This window comes from Spea bombifrons, chromosome 12 (assembly GCF_027358695.1).
Source record: "Spea bombifrons isolate aSpeBom1 chromosome 12, aSpeBom1.2.pri, whole genome shotgun sequence".
Lineage (NCBI taxonomy): Eukaryota > Metazoa > Chordata > Amphibia > Anura > Pelobatidae > Spea > Spea bombifrons.
In genome coordinates, this window is record NC_071098.1 from 9280159 (window position 1) to 9294019 (window position 13861).

The following is a 13861-nucleotide window of genomic DNA, read 5'->3' on the forward strand; positions in this document are numbered from 1 at the left end:
ACTGCAGACATTCCTCTTCTGCTTGCAGCTGGATCTGGACAACATAATTCCTGAATTTTTATCATCGAGTTTGAGCAGAATTTCCATGGGTTGGTTTTATTTTCATCTATCACTCGACAATCAGCGGAGTGCACGGCGAGGCATATTAAAGGCCAGACTGGTATTTTAAACATTTAGGAATACCGTTTGCTTTGGCAGCCAGCCATATGTTAGGCATTAAACAGATGTGGAATTATTTCACAGCGAGCAGAATCTCAGCCTCCGAGCTGTAGTCCAGAAAATCTCATTCTCTCCGTTTCTTAAAGTGAAAGTGCGGCATGAACTTCATGATCCTCTCCAGAGCCCCAGCATCACGCGGTAGACTTCACGTGATACACGGCATTATATGAAAGCTGAAACAAAACCGCTTGTGGGCCGTGGAGTAGAAACCTGAACTCTGACGGTGGATCTGATGCAAATTCTGTATTTTCTTGAGTCTAAGACCTCACAGCCTGCTAAGCCTAGGGCCTTGTCTCTCACTCACACTCACAACTGCTTTTTTTTTTCTAATTCACATAATGAAGTGTGTATTACTTCAACTAAAAATTACCATAAAAACCTGGGGCAACTTATAAGCAATGGAGTTCACTACAAACTGCAGTGGATTAGTGGAAGAAGACAGCATGACCTGGAGTCAGGGGATTGAACACAAAGGGGTAGTTTGCAACAAAAATAAAATCAGTCATTTCCCTGAAAGAGTAGCACATACTTTTTTGTGCTGGAAGGCTGATCCAGGTAACAGTTAAGCAAACCAAGATTGCGCTGCATGCAATCCTTACGATCATCTTACACAGGACTCAAAATGATCGTCTGTTAGAAGCTCTTCCTGTTCTCGATCCTGTTAGCTAATTTGTACTCTATAACTGTCTTATTGATGATCCCGTTTTCTGTTAAAAAGATACGGCACAGCAGACCAAGCGCTCCAAAATGCTTTTGGAAACGCTTCCATCGCTTATCACCCACTTCCTACAGCAGCTGCTACAAACAGAACAGGACGGTTTATTATCTTCATGCTACATCAGTGGCTAAACACCAATTTATTTCCATCAACTGAACCGATTGTGGCAGAATCCTGCTATTTTCACAGCTTTTACGTTTCGCTAACCTGTAAAATAGATGAGCCGATACATCGATTCGCTGAATAACAGCCGATTAAGAAATTATTTTATATGCAGTGCTATCCTTTTTACCCACTTCCATGTTTTTTTCATTAAAAAGTGTCATTCCACATGTTCACAACAGGTTCAGTTTTATTTAGGCACGGAGGTTCAGCTGGATGGGAGACTTAACATACTGGTTTTACTAGGTGATCCAAATCAGTGAAGAAGTATCCGTCCATGTCCCCACTACCACCAGCAAAGATTACATGCGATGGTTAACGGCCGACCCATTTTCCAGACTCACTAAGCTTCTTGCTTCACGATCGATCCTTTTTACCACGTTACATCGATCGCCGTTTCAGCCAAGCACTGGGCTAAATGGCTGTCGATATCCAGCTGAGATAACCTGTGTTGAAAGATAAAAGTTTTAGTGAATTCATCAAAACTACGGATCAGGACGTCATTCTGATGGGAAACTCAAGTTTGAACAATTCAAAGTTTAGCCACGTATTTTGTATATTTTGTAGCGTTAGGTTTACATTTTTAGGCTAAATACATACATGGACCGGGTATAAATATTTAAAGGGATGTTTGTTTTTTCATTGCGATCTAGTAAACCATTTGCCTGTTTAGATTTAGCAGACGAAGTGCTGAAAAATAACCCAAATGTTTTACGTATAGGTTTAACGGAAACTCACTGTTTCGGAAACTGCGTGAGACACATAGGACAGCTCTCCAACGATCCTGGAGCTTCGGCCGCTCTGTCTTCAGTTTCCCGAGCTCCAGAAACACGTACTTTACTGCCTTCCTCGCTCACGTCCCGCATGACAATGTCATTACTTTTTGTCTCTTGAACTTGCGGATCTGCTACTTTGCTATCCTGAGATGAGCTGTTAATCTTACCATCTTTGCTCATTTTAGCAGAAAACAGTTTTTCAATAACGGTCTTTTTTTCTGGGACCTGAGGCTCTTTAAAGTGTTTTTTCTTTGGAATCGGTTTGTTTTTTGGTTTTATCGAGTCAGCACTAACATCGCTTTTCGCTCGGCCCACCGAGTCCCAAGTTTCCGCAACTTTTGCAGATGAAATAACTCCGTCGAGTGAAGACGGCTCGTTGTTTTTCCCATTATCAGCATAACTGTCCAGAATTTGAACGCTGTTTTTGTCTAAACCATGGTCAAGCAAGTCAGTAGGGAACGGAAACCATTCAAGTTTCTCTTGGCCAACGTTAAACACTTCATACCCGGCTGACTCCAGTGCTTTCTTTATATTCTGTAAAAAGGAAAGCCTTTGGATATTAAAGCTGAAGACAAGATAGCATTCCTTACAAAGGACACAGATACCTCTGCTGTTTCTAAAAAGCCATTTAATTACTTAAAAAGAAGCCAGGGATTTTCCGTAATTGCCTTTCATAATGAATTCTAAATTAGCAAAACCAAATAGTTTTTTTCAAACTGAATCCCAAAAGTAAAGGATTCCACAAATATACGCTAGAATACATTCTCAATGGTGACATTATGGTTAAATGTGCTGAACATTCTAATGCAGAAGACACAATAACACAAAGTAATTGGAGATCAATTTACTGCCACAAATATTAACAAACACTCACAATATACAACCTCCGTTTCAATAGGTCCGCTTGGGAACGAACAGGAATGTTAACTACACCTTATGGCATGGTTTTGTTACATCAAGGATTAAGGTTTCAGCCAATTGTAAGAAGTAGCATGGGGGGGGGGGGGTGCTGACACTAAAGAGTAAATTTACTTGAGGTTCCAGGAGATGAGAAAATGCTCTGTTCGCAAAGATTCAAACAGGAGAGTTCAATGGCTTAGAGCAGGTTGGCCAAATTGGCTTACGTTGGGAAATTAAAGTCAAGCTGACCGACAACCACCTTGTCCCAGATACCCCAAGTTGCAATGCAAGACAGTCTGCCTGTTTACAGGAAGCTGAGTTGGCAGTTGAGTTGAAGAAGGGCTCCTGGCTTTTACAAACAAACCATCTGAAATCTAGTCAAATTCCCAACATATCAAATAGACTCAAATAGCGCTCAAAGAACAACTCAAGAGATGTTGGCTGAAGCCTCCACTCAAAGGGTGAACTGAAAATCTCAACAATAGCCGAGTGTTGTTGAGTCTGGTTTGTTGAGTGCCATCAAGTTAGCGCCATAACTTGAAGGAGCACTCGGACCTTAGTGACCAGCCAAGGGGATTTAGGGCGACCTTTAAAAAATGTCACACAGCTAAAGCTTGTTCGGATACTTGGGCCAAACAGCATTGAGCATTATATAATGGGTTCTAATTGGTTACTCACCCCAAGTTCCTACGTAGCTAAAACGGTAGGGGTACTTAATGTCTGATTCAAGAACGCAGGTAATATGGAGTTAAACAGGCACTGGTATGTTCTAAAAGCTTAATTCACCAGATGGTACCTGTTAACATTTCACATAAAGATTGCTTTCCGCAAGAAAAGGGCCACGTTTTATTTTATGAATAAGTGCTGTGTAACCATAGCAACAGTAGAAATACTAAAGTGTCATTATGCTATTGTCATTAGCCTTAATCTCCAAAATAAAATAAACAATGCTCTTGTAGATGGGGCATTATTACTTGTTTAAATAATACAGTTGGTGCTCGTGCATCTGGTGCCCATTTATGTTACTTATAAATGGTATAACTACTGTATTTTTGGGAAATGCGTTAGATTTTTTTCATTTGCAATCTACCCGTCTCACAGGCAGACTCTTGGCTGTTTAAGGCAAGAAGAAAAGGGAAAATTCCATTACAGAAACACTGGTTTTTAAAGCATGTCGGCACAATCTGTCCAAGAAATAGACGGCAGGAGCCACGTAATATGCGAAGTCCTTTGACGATGGATTTAATACATCATAACAACCTAATCTGATGCCTATCGATCCTTTGGCTATCAGTGATCTGTAACATATCGCGCTTAATTTATCACCCCAGCAATGTCTTAACGCAGGTGACATTTCACGCTTTCTGAAGGGAAAAAGCTGCATTTAATTTAAGACTAAGGGAAAAAAAATTGTTCTTCCTTAGGTCACAACATACTGGAGGGTTGGCTCACATTGGGTACAGATACCAAACATCAGCAGCAAATATTAAGCCATATTCAACCGCTTGGAATTATATAACATTAGGGCTATTTAAAAATCAATAAATACATTTCCTCCAGTCTGTGAGTCTTTATCATAACGAGAAGCTGGCCTATAATCATCAACATCCACGGATTAAGCATCTTTCTAACAATATCGCATTTATGTTTATTAAGCTTTAAAAGTACATATATACTCAAATAAATTGGGATTTAATTAGCGGGGGTCATCGTTTTTTGACTAGATAATTAAATGCTAACAGAATAAGCCCTAAAGAGACGCAGCGGCCCCTGTACCTTATCTCCAAATTCCGGCAGACCGGGTACCGAATCCCAGCCCACGTTTGCCAGGTCTGGATGGGCCGCATTCAGAACCCGCTTCCACATCTGCTCAGCTGCAGTTAAATTGATTTCATCGAACCACGAACCAGCGGAGCTCGGTCTCCTGAAACGCAGAAAAGGAGAAAAAAAGATTGGCGGCCTGCGAGCGAGCGAAGGAAAGCAGAGTGTGAGCTAGTCCTGTCAGATTCCATGAGTTACTCTGTGCTTTCGAAGAAGACCCCAAGAGGCAGAACACGGCTGAAGATGCGTCTTCACAATCAATGTGATAATGTAGCACCAAACTAGCGGGCAACTCAACTAGGCTTTAGACGGAGGAGATACGAATATCTTTTTGTGAGTTTAATTTTTTAACCTATCCTATGTTTATTTTGGGGTCCCTCCTCCCTTTTCGGACAGTAATTAAAATTTGTAAGAATGCTCAAGTCTAGTTGGGTCACTATCACCAGAAATGGTGGAAAGTGGTGGTCCTGGAAGAGAGAACCCATGGAGTCCTCTGCAAGAACATCAAGTCTTTCTCTGTTCTAAAACCTCAAACAGATAAATGAGAGACACGGTGATAAGGTAGGTGCTTCATGTGGTTGATTTCCAGTGGAGTTCGCGGTGGTGGGGAATCCCGAAATGGTCATTTAGAAGCAAAACTGGAAAGTACTTTCCTGGATACTGAATGAAAGGATACTAAAGACTTTTCAAATAGGCAAGGTAACGATGTAACAATGCTTCAGGTCTTTTCACATATTCATGGCTTGTCCAAAAAATGAAATCCAGACAAACCTACAACGATTTAAAATGTTGGAGGCGAGTAAAAAGAAAGACTGCATGGAAAAAACGATGACATGAGGTGGGGTAAGTAATTACGTGATGGAAAGAGAATGGAATTTGAAAATTATATTGACAGGATGATAATTCCAACATATTACACAAAGATATATACACCCAGACATATTAGCTGGAATCGCCAAGTCTTGGCACACACTTTAATTGGTTTTTAATTGGCCCGGAGTGCGCACTGGCCGAGTGGTCTCTAGCTCTTTGATATAATAAGGATGTTTATTTTTGCACTAAAGGACTTACACAGAAAATGAAACAAAACCGTGTTAAAACCGTAGTAACCGTGTCTCAAAAAGGACACTCCAGCCATCATAATAACTTTAATGCACTCGGCTCCAACGCTGCTTCCAACAATCAATGGTGAGAACTGATAAACCACGGAGGAGAAGGGGATGTGCTGCAGCTTCTCCCTAAGGAACGTTTTGGAGTTTTTTTTACCTTTTAAACAATGCCCATTAAAGTACTCATAAAGTGCTTCAATATGCATTCTTCTTTGATGAGTCCGCATGGGACGTCCCTTCAATATATATGATTTTAGTTTAATTACACTGGACTGATTTTTTAATCTGCTTTTCTTTTGCAGACAGTAGTCAACCCACGAGATTAAAAAGAAGCTGTCAATGCTCTTAAAATCATAAAAGTGAATTATTAAAAAGATGTAGGACATGTTTTATTTATTTCACAGTTTATTCTCATGAGCCGTGGATAAAGCCACCACACAAGCTCTAGACCCCAACTCATCAATTCATCCCACAAGCCCTCCATAACCCTTTGGATTGCCCAAAATCTCTAATAATTGCTTTGTCTGCCATGTTTTACTACTGGCGTGTCAAAAACCAGAAAGGAACAGCTCAATAACACGTGGGAACGTCTATACACCCAGATAACTAAAGCCGAAGAAGCCATGGACAACCCACCAACCAACACCACATTCTGCGTGTACTACAGCTACGGAATAATGATGAAAGCTCATTATACACAAGGGGTTTGCTTTTGGGTTTTAAAGAAAGCACCAATCACGCTCTAGCAGCACTGATAGAACGCATCGGTCCCGGGGTCTGCGGTTTTTGTTGTTATTTTTTCTCCGGCACACGCTTTTGACAGCTGTCTTCTCACATCATCTGACCTCTTTTACACGCGGCTGAACCCAGCCAGGTCTTCTGCGTGCATTCTTCCCTAGAACTGACAATGAATTACATCAGACGAGATCTTCCACGCCATCCTAATGCATGAAGCGCCGGGAAAACGGATGAAGTGTTTTCGGTTTCATTTATCGGTGCATCCGTGCCAGGGAAATACATAAACAAAGCTCCGAAATACGAACGAAGTGACTCCCATCAGCAAACTCACAACACATTCAAGTAGAGCAGAGTATCTAAACTTCCAGTAGGTGCCTATAAAATAATTACTGTCCCAATGCTTCCAAAGGGAGCAGATTAGTTGCTTAGAAGCATGAGGGGTTGTGCTAAAGTGTTGGAGCTGCAGCTTCTCCTAAAGGTAGGTACTTTTTCCTGCAGGTTAAATGACGCATACATAAGCACGTATTAAATTCTTTAATATGAATTCTTCATTGATGGGACTGCATCGGACATTAGACTCGCTCTCTTTAAGTAACCCAACTGGCTGCTGTAAAAAGATTGCAAGCGAGGACCATATTTCTAGACCAATTACACGTCAGCTCTCTATTATTCGTACTGCAGCATTATGGGTTGAAAAAGTCCTAATCAAGAATACAAAGGTTTATCTCACCTTAATTTACCAATAGCTCCCAATTTAGTTAATACACCCCAATGTGAGATATAACGTGGCATCCCGTCCCTGTGCTAAGCCCTAATAGCCTTCCTCCCTTACTAGAAGCGAGCGATTCACACTGGAAAACATAACTGGAAATGAAAGTCCGCTGGCTCCAATCCCAAGCTGTCTGTTCATAAGCTGGCATCGCTCCTGTATCTTCCTGGAACCCGGAGCGATGGTACAAGAGCGGGAGGAGAGAGGAATATGATGATGATGGAGGAAAGACTTTTTGCCAAACCCCTTTTCTAATAAAAAAGATGTCCTTTATTACAGAGAAACTAAAAAGTATCAAATACATATCTACAGGCAGAAAACTCGATACGGGGAATATATTGTGAGCATTGATTTGTGGAGGATACTACACACTGCTGAGCGATCACTTACAGCGGACTGAGCGACACTTAAAGGGACAGAATGATGTCCCCGACAGCCTCGCCAAAAATAATACATATTAAAGTACTTTAACATGCATTCTTTGGAAAATTAAATCAATACATATATAAATGAGTTACTTTATGGAGAAGCTGCAGCTCCTCTCCTCCTCTGTGGTCTGATGATTCTCGGCACGGATTCCACCGACAGCTTGAGTGGGGAAAGGGACCTCTCAGCAATCATATGCATTAAAGTACATACGAGGACCGGAGCGTCCCGTCCCTGTTCAGTATTACTATCGTTTTTAAATTGAGAATTCTAATTGTGCGCAAGCAGCAGCAAAACAAAATAATAACCGTCGTTGCTCGCCCACTGTTACCACTTTCAACTAAAATACTCCAACAGCTTAGAGCTGGAACAACCTGTTTAATATGTATCTCTTCAACATGACGGCCAATTTAAGTGCATGAACGCGATGTCTGCAAACAGAATGTGCTCAGCGGGGGAATACTATTTACTCGGCGACACGTCTTACTGTCCACTCGAGGTAACGTTTCTGGAACATGAAGATGCCTTGTGATCTTATTACACTTCGGTGAGCTCCTTCTCTGCCGACATGCATTAGAAGATCCCCGTCTCCCACGTGTCCGCGTCATTCTGTCAGATTTAAGGTATTAGGGCAAATAATCGACTGTTCTGTTTCAAAGGCGGGTTCAAAACTTGAATGCCGTCCTTGGGGAACCCTAGAAGAAACCCATGTCAACAGGTGGCCAAAACATGGTGACCCACTTCTGCTTACACAATGATTTTTGGAAAGGAGACAGTCGTGATTTTTGATTTAATTTCTCTTTAGTTCAGTAAAATAAGAGGTATGGCCCTGTATGATGGTAATTTATTCATCCAGTAGAGGAAAAACTGGGAATTAAAACCAGCCCTGGAGATAATTGAATACCAGACTCATATCTCATGGTGCCATTTTTGGGCACGTGTCACCAAACACATTAGTCTCAGCAAGATCCATATGAAAAAACACAGTTCCTGATACAACTGCGGCTCCTGACATCGTGTAACGGGCCGGGGCCAGCTGAGAGAGCACCGGTATGGTTCATATAACTCGAAAAAGTATCATAATATGAAATTAACCGTTGTCAAATTTAAATAAATAACTTTAAACAAAGTTAGTTGAAACAGAGAAGTTACTTTCACGGCAGGTAATAAACAGTGTGAATAAACTCACAGCTCTCCTAAAGACAAATTACAGCTAAAATTGCAATAGGGGTGCTGGGGAGGGGGACGTGCGATCTGCACGGATTATCATAGAGTGGCTGTGTGTATATGTAAGTGTGCGGTGTTGGAGGGGCTGTGTGTATATGTAAGTGTGCGGTGTTGGAGGGGCTGTGTGTATATGTAAGTGTGCGGTGTTGGAGGGGCTGTGTGTATATGTAAGTGTGCGGTGTTGGAGGGGCTGTGTGTATATGTAAGTGTGCGGTGTTGGAGGGGCTGTGTGTATATGTAAGTGTGTGGTGTTGGAGGGGCTGTGTGTATATGTAAGTGTGCGGTGTTGGAGCGGCTGTGTGTATATGTAAGTGTGCGGTGTTGGAGGGGCTGTGTGTATATGTAAGTGTGCGGTGTTGGAGGGGCTGTGTGTATATGTAAGTGTGCGGTGTTGGAGGGGCTGTGTGTATATGTAAGTGTGCGGTGTTGGAGGGGCTGTGTGTACATGTAAGTGTGCGGTGTTGGAGCGGCTGTGTGTATATGTAAGTGTATGGTGTTGGAGTGGCTGTGAGTATATGTAAGTGTGTGGTGTTGGAGCGGCTGTGTGTATATGTAAGTGTGCGGTGTTGGAGCTGCTGTGTGTATATGTAAGTGTATGGTGTTGGAGTGGCTGTGTGTATATATAAGTGTGTGGTGTTGGAGTGGCTGTGTGTATATGTAAGTGTGTGGTGTTGGAGCGGCTGTGTGTATATGTAAGTGTATGGTGTTGGAGTGGCTGTGTGTATATGTAAGTGTATGGTGTTGGAGCGGCTGTGTGTATATGTAAGTGTATGGTGTTGGAGCGGCTGTGTGTATATGTAAGTGTGTGGCGTTGGAGGGGCTGTGTGTATATGCAAGTGTGTGGCGTTGGAGGGGCTGTGTGTATATGTAAGTGTGTGGTGTTGGAGCGGCTGTGTGTATATGTAAGTGTGCGGTGTTGGAGCGGCTGTGTGTATATGTAAGTGTGCGGTGTTGGAGGGGCTGTGTGTATATGTAAGTGTGCGGTGTTGGAGGGGCTGTGTGTATATGTAAGTGTGCGGTGTTGGAGGGGCTGTGTGTATATGTAAGTGTGCGGTGTTGGAGGGGCTGTGTGTATATGTAAGTGTGTGGTGTTGGAGCGGCTGTGTGTATATGTAAGTGTGTGGCGTTGGAGGGGCTGTGTGTATATGTAAGTGTATGGTGTTGCAGTGGCTGTGAGTATATGTAAGTGTGTGGTGTTGGAGCGGCTGTGTGTATATGTAAGTGTGCGGTGTTGGAGCTGCTGTGTGTATATGTAAGTGTATGGTGTTGGAGTGGCTGTGTGTATATATAAGTGTGTGGTGTTGGAGTGGCTGTGTGTATATGTAAGTGTGTGGTGTTGGAGCGGCTGTGTGTATATGTAAGTGTATGGTGTTGGAGGGGCTGTGTGTATATGTAAGTGTATGGTGTTGGAGCGGCTGTGTGTATATGTAAGTGTGTGGTGTTGGAGTGGCTGTGTGTATATGTAAGTGTGTGGCGTTGGAGGGGCTGTGTGTATATGCAAGTGTGTGGCGTTGGAGGGGCTGTGTGTATATGTAAGTGTGCGGTGTTGGAGGGGCTGTGTGTATATGTAAGTGTGTGGTGTTGGAGTGGCTGTGTGTATATGTAAGTGTGTGGCGTTGGAGGGGCTGTGTGTATATGTAAGTGTGTGGCGTTGGAGGGGCTGTGTGTATATGTAAGTGTGTGGTGTTGGAGGGGCTGTGTGTATATGTAAGTGTGCGGTGTTGGAGGGGCTGTGTGTATATGTAAGTGTGCGGTGTTGGAGGGGCTGTGTGTATATGTAAGTGTGCGGTGTTGGAGGGGCTGTGTGTATATGTAAGTGTGCGGTGTTGGAGGGGCTGTGTGTATATGTAAGTGTGCGGTGTTGGAGCGGCTGTGTGTATATGTAAGTGTGTGGTGTTGGAGCGGCTGTGTGTATATGTAAGTGTGTGGTGTTGGAGCGGCTGTGTGTATATGTAAGTGTGCGGTGTTGGAGCGGCTGTGTGTATATATAAGTGTGTGGTGTTGGAGCGGCTGTGTTTATATGTAAGTGTGCGGTGTTGGAGGGGCTGTGTGTATATGTAAGTGTGCGGTGTTGGAGCGGCTGTGTGTATATGTAAGTGTGCGGTGTTGGAGCGGCTGTGTGTATATGTAAGTGTGCGGTGTTGGAGCGGCTGTGTGTATATGTAAGCGTGCGGTGTTGGAGGGGCTGTGTGTATATGTAAGCGTGCGGTGTTGGAGGGGCTGTGTGTATATGTAAGTGTGCGGTGTTGGAGCGGCTGTGTGTATATGTAAGTGTGTGGTGTTGGAGCGGCTGTGTGTATATGTAAGTGTGTGGTGTTGGAGCGGCTGTGTGTATATGTAAGTGTGCGGTGTTGGAGCGGCTGTGTGTATATGTAAGCGTGCGGTGTTGGAGGGGCTGTGTGTATATGTAAGCGTGCGGTGTTGGAGGGGCTGTGTGTATATGTAAGTGTGCGGTGTTGGAGCGGCTGTGTGTATATGTAAGTGTGTGGTGTTGGAGCGGCTGTGTGTATATGTAAGTGTGTGGTGTTGGAGCGGCTGTGTGTATATGTAAGTGTGCGGTGTTGGAGCGGCTGTGTGTATATGTAATATGTGTATATGGATATTAGTGTGTATGTATCTGTAATTGTATGTTGTAAGAGTACGTGTATGCATGCATTTGTAATGCGTTAGTGTGTATGTATGCATGTTTATGGTGTTAGAGTGACTGTATGTATGTGTTGGTTTGTGCAGCTTTGTACCATAGAGAGGAGACTCACTGTGACAGCCCAGGCTGCAGGATGCTGCCCCCAGTCTCTGCTACATTTGGGAATGCTGCGCTACTGCTGCTGCTGGTGCCTTTCTTCTTCTTCAGCTTCAGTTTTGCTGCCTTCTCCGCAGACATGGCGCCAATTCTACAAACCAGGACAAACATAACCTCCTTTACAGACCTGCATGCACTCCGGGGGTTAACCTTTTCGGTGCTAGAGGTCTAAGCACAGCCTCTGGCACTGAAAGGTTGTCAGGGCTGTGTAAAGGGACCGTGATTATTAGCAGAACAACGAAATATGAATAACTCTTTCGGGGACGGGATAGTATGTTAAGGGTTAATGTGTAGCGAGGCAGCTGCGTGCAGTAAATACACGGTGAACTGTAGATACCCACCGGGGAGGGAGGGGCGGCTCTCCGGGGCAAAAGAATTGCCAGCTTCCGCATCTGAGGGGGCGGAGTCTGAAGTGAGAACAAGAGAGTCTGAAGGGAAAGTAAAATAAGGAGTCTGCCGGGGAGTGGGCGGGGTCTGTAGTCGGCGTCGTGCGAGGGTTTAGTGAATGGGGATATGTCTGTGATTAGGCGAGAAAAGGCGGGAATGGACGGGAGCGGAAGTGGGACTGGAAGAACGTGCTGGAAGGAAGTTGGGCTAAACCTCTTCACCTGCTGTGGAAGAACAGCTTCAATGGAAGTTCACATTTTTACTGATATGTTGATGGAGAGGGATCTGATAAGGGATAAGGAAAGTATGGATTTGGTCACCAACATGTAAAATTTAGAGCCTATCACACATAATCACTAATTACAAGACTGTGCTGTTAATTCAATCAGCGTGAGTAAAACTCCATAGATTCTAGTTACGTTTTGCGGTTCAAAGACTCCTTTTAGCAGAAAAACAGATAAGGGCCAATCTACTTACTACACGTCACCTGAAGCTAAGCAGGGAATATAAAAAGCATCAAAGTCCGGGTCACTGAAGCTGACCCTGTCCTGAAGGCAATTCGGTTGACACCGAATGATTTTAACGCTAAAACTTCTTATAATTATGTTGCAGACGATGAACAGTAATGCCTTTTTTGTAATAATAGTGTAAGTGATTTGATGATAGCGTCCTGCTTTCCTCTCTAAGGATCACGCGCCGGAATCACATTGGCGTGATTAGCACCATTTAACATTAATACACAAGTCTAAGATTTTTCTTTTTGCCTGTTTTTTCCAGATTTTTTTCCTTTAAATATTTCACAGCTGTAACCGTAGTTCCAGAGGGACCAAAAGCCCAACTAGCCATCAGTCAGCGCTGATCTTGAATACATTAGAGTTGCTAATCGGGGCAATAGGTTCACTGAAGGCGAACGCCTCTAGGACTACATTCTAGAAAGATGTCGGTGAGCAGTTTAGCAAGACCTTGATCATTTGGCCAGTAAGGCAAAGCAATATAATTCATCCAAGGCCTTCTGTTTGCTACACGTACAAAGCTGTCAGCGCAATGCCATTCTTGAAATATCTATCCTCACGCTTAGCTCTTGTAAGTACAATATCTGAAGGTTTTGTTTTTCTTAATCACTGCTATATTATTTTTTCCTACCATGATATCACTTGTTCTGATATTGATGACCCTCTTTTGTTTAGAATATTGGGTGTGCATCATGGTATAGGTTGTGGCAATAAAATTATTTTATTTTTTAGATATGAATAGTGCTACTAATATGTCATGAAGTGCCTCCCAAGCTAAATTACCAGCCATGGCTCCAAAATAAAATTGACCCTCTTTTAGTACATGGCAGTGTGCTTTATCTGTACGTGGGAATCTCCTCCTTTTTGAGATGTGACTTAATCCAAGGTGGCTGAAGGGACGACCTTTAACCAGGTAGATTCAGCATTTTTCAGAAGCTCCCTGTACTGCCTGCAAAAAATAAGAAGGTCCAGGTTGTCCATGTCTCATGTCTTCCACTAAGCTGCTTATGCAGAGAATATTCCTCTTTTTACATCAGTGCGATGTCCAAAACAGTTCTGATATCTGTCCCAGATATAGAATACTCTCGTTACTGGCAGCCTTCTTTGACATGTTTTGGCAAGACTGAGTAAACCAACAAAGGAAAGAGATTACATTTTTATGAATTTTGTTTTATAGAACTTGAAGAAGTAAAGATGTATGCTAAAAACACTCTGCAAAATATAAAGTAGACACTCCTAACTTATCTCAGCTTACATAGCAAGATCAGTTCTTCTGCATAAGGGATCAGAACGTGAC

General features: G+C 43.0%; 1 protein-coding gene across 1 annotated transcript; it reads right to left on the reverse strand.

Moving 5' to 3' along the window:
• Positions 1-1271: 1271 nt before the first annotated feature.
• Positions 1272-11783, reverse strand: FAAP20 (FA core complex associated protein 20). The gene is made up of 4 exons (XM_053451619.1): positions 11622-11783; positions 4552-4699; positions 1838-2409; positions 1272-1545 (listed from the first exon to the last, which is right to left on the reverse strand). Exons 1-4 carry the CDS (start codon positions 11774-11776, stop codon positions 1473-1475), a joined length of 948 nt encoding a protein of 315 aa, XP_053307594.1. The 5' UTR covers positions 11777-11783; the 3' UTR covers positions 1272-1472.
• Positions 11784-13861: the final 2078 nt, after the last annotated feature.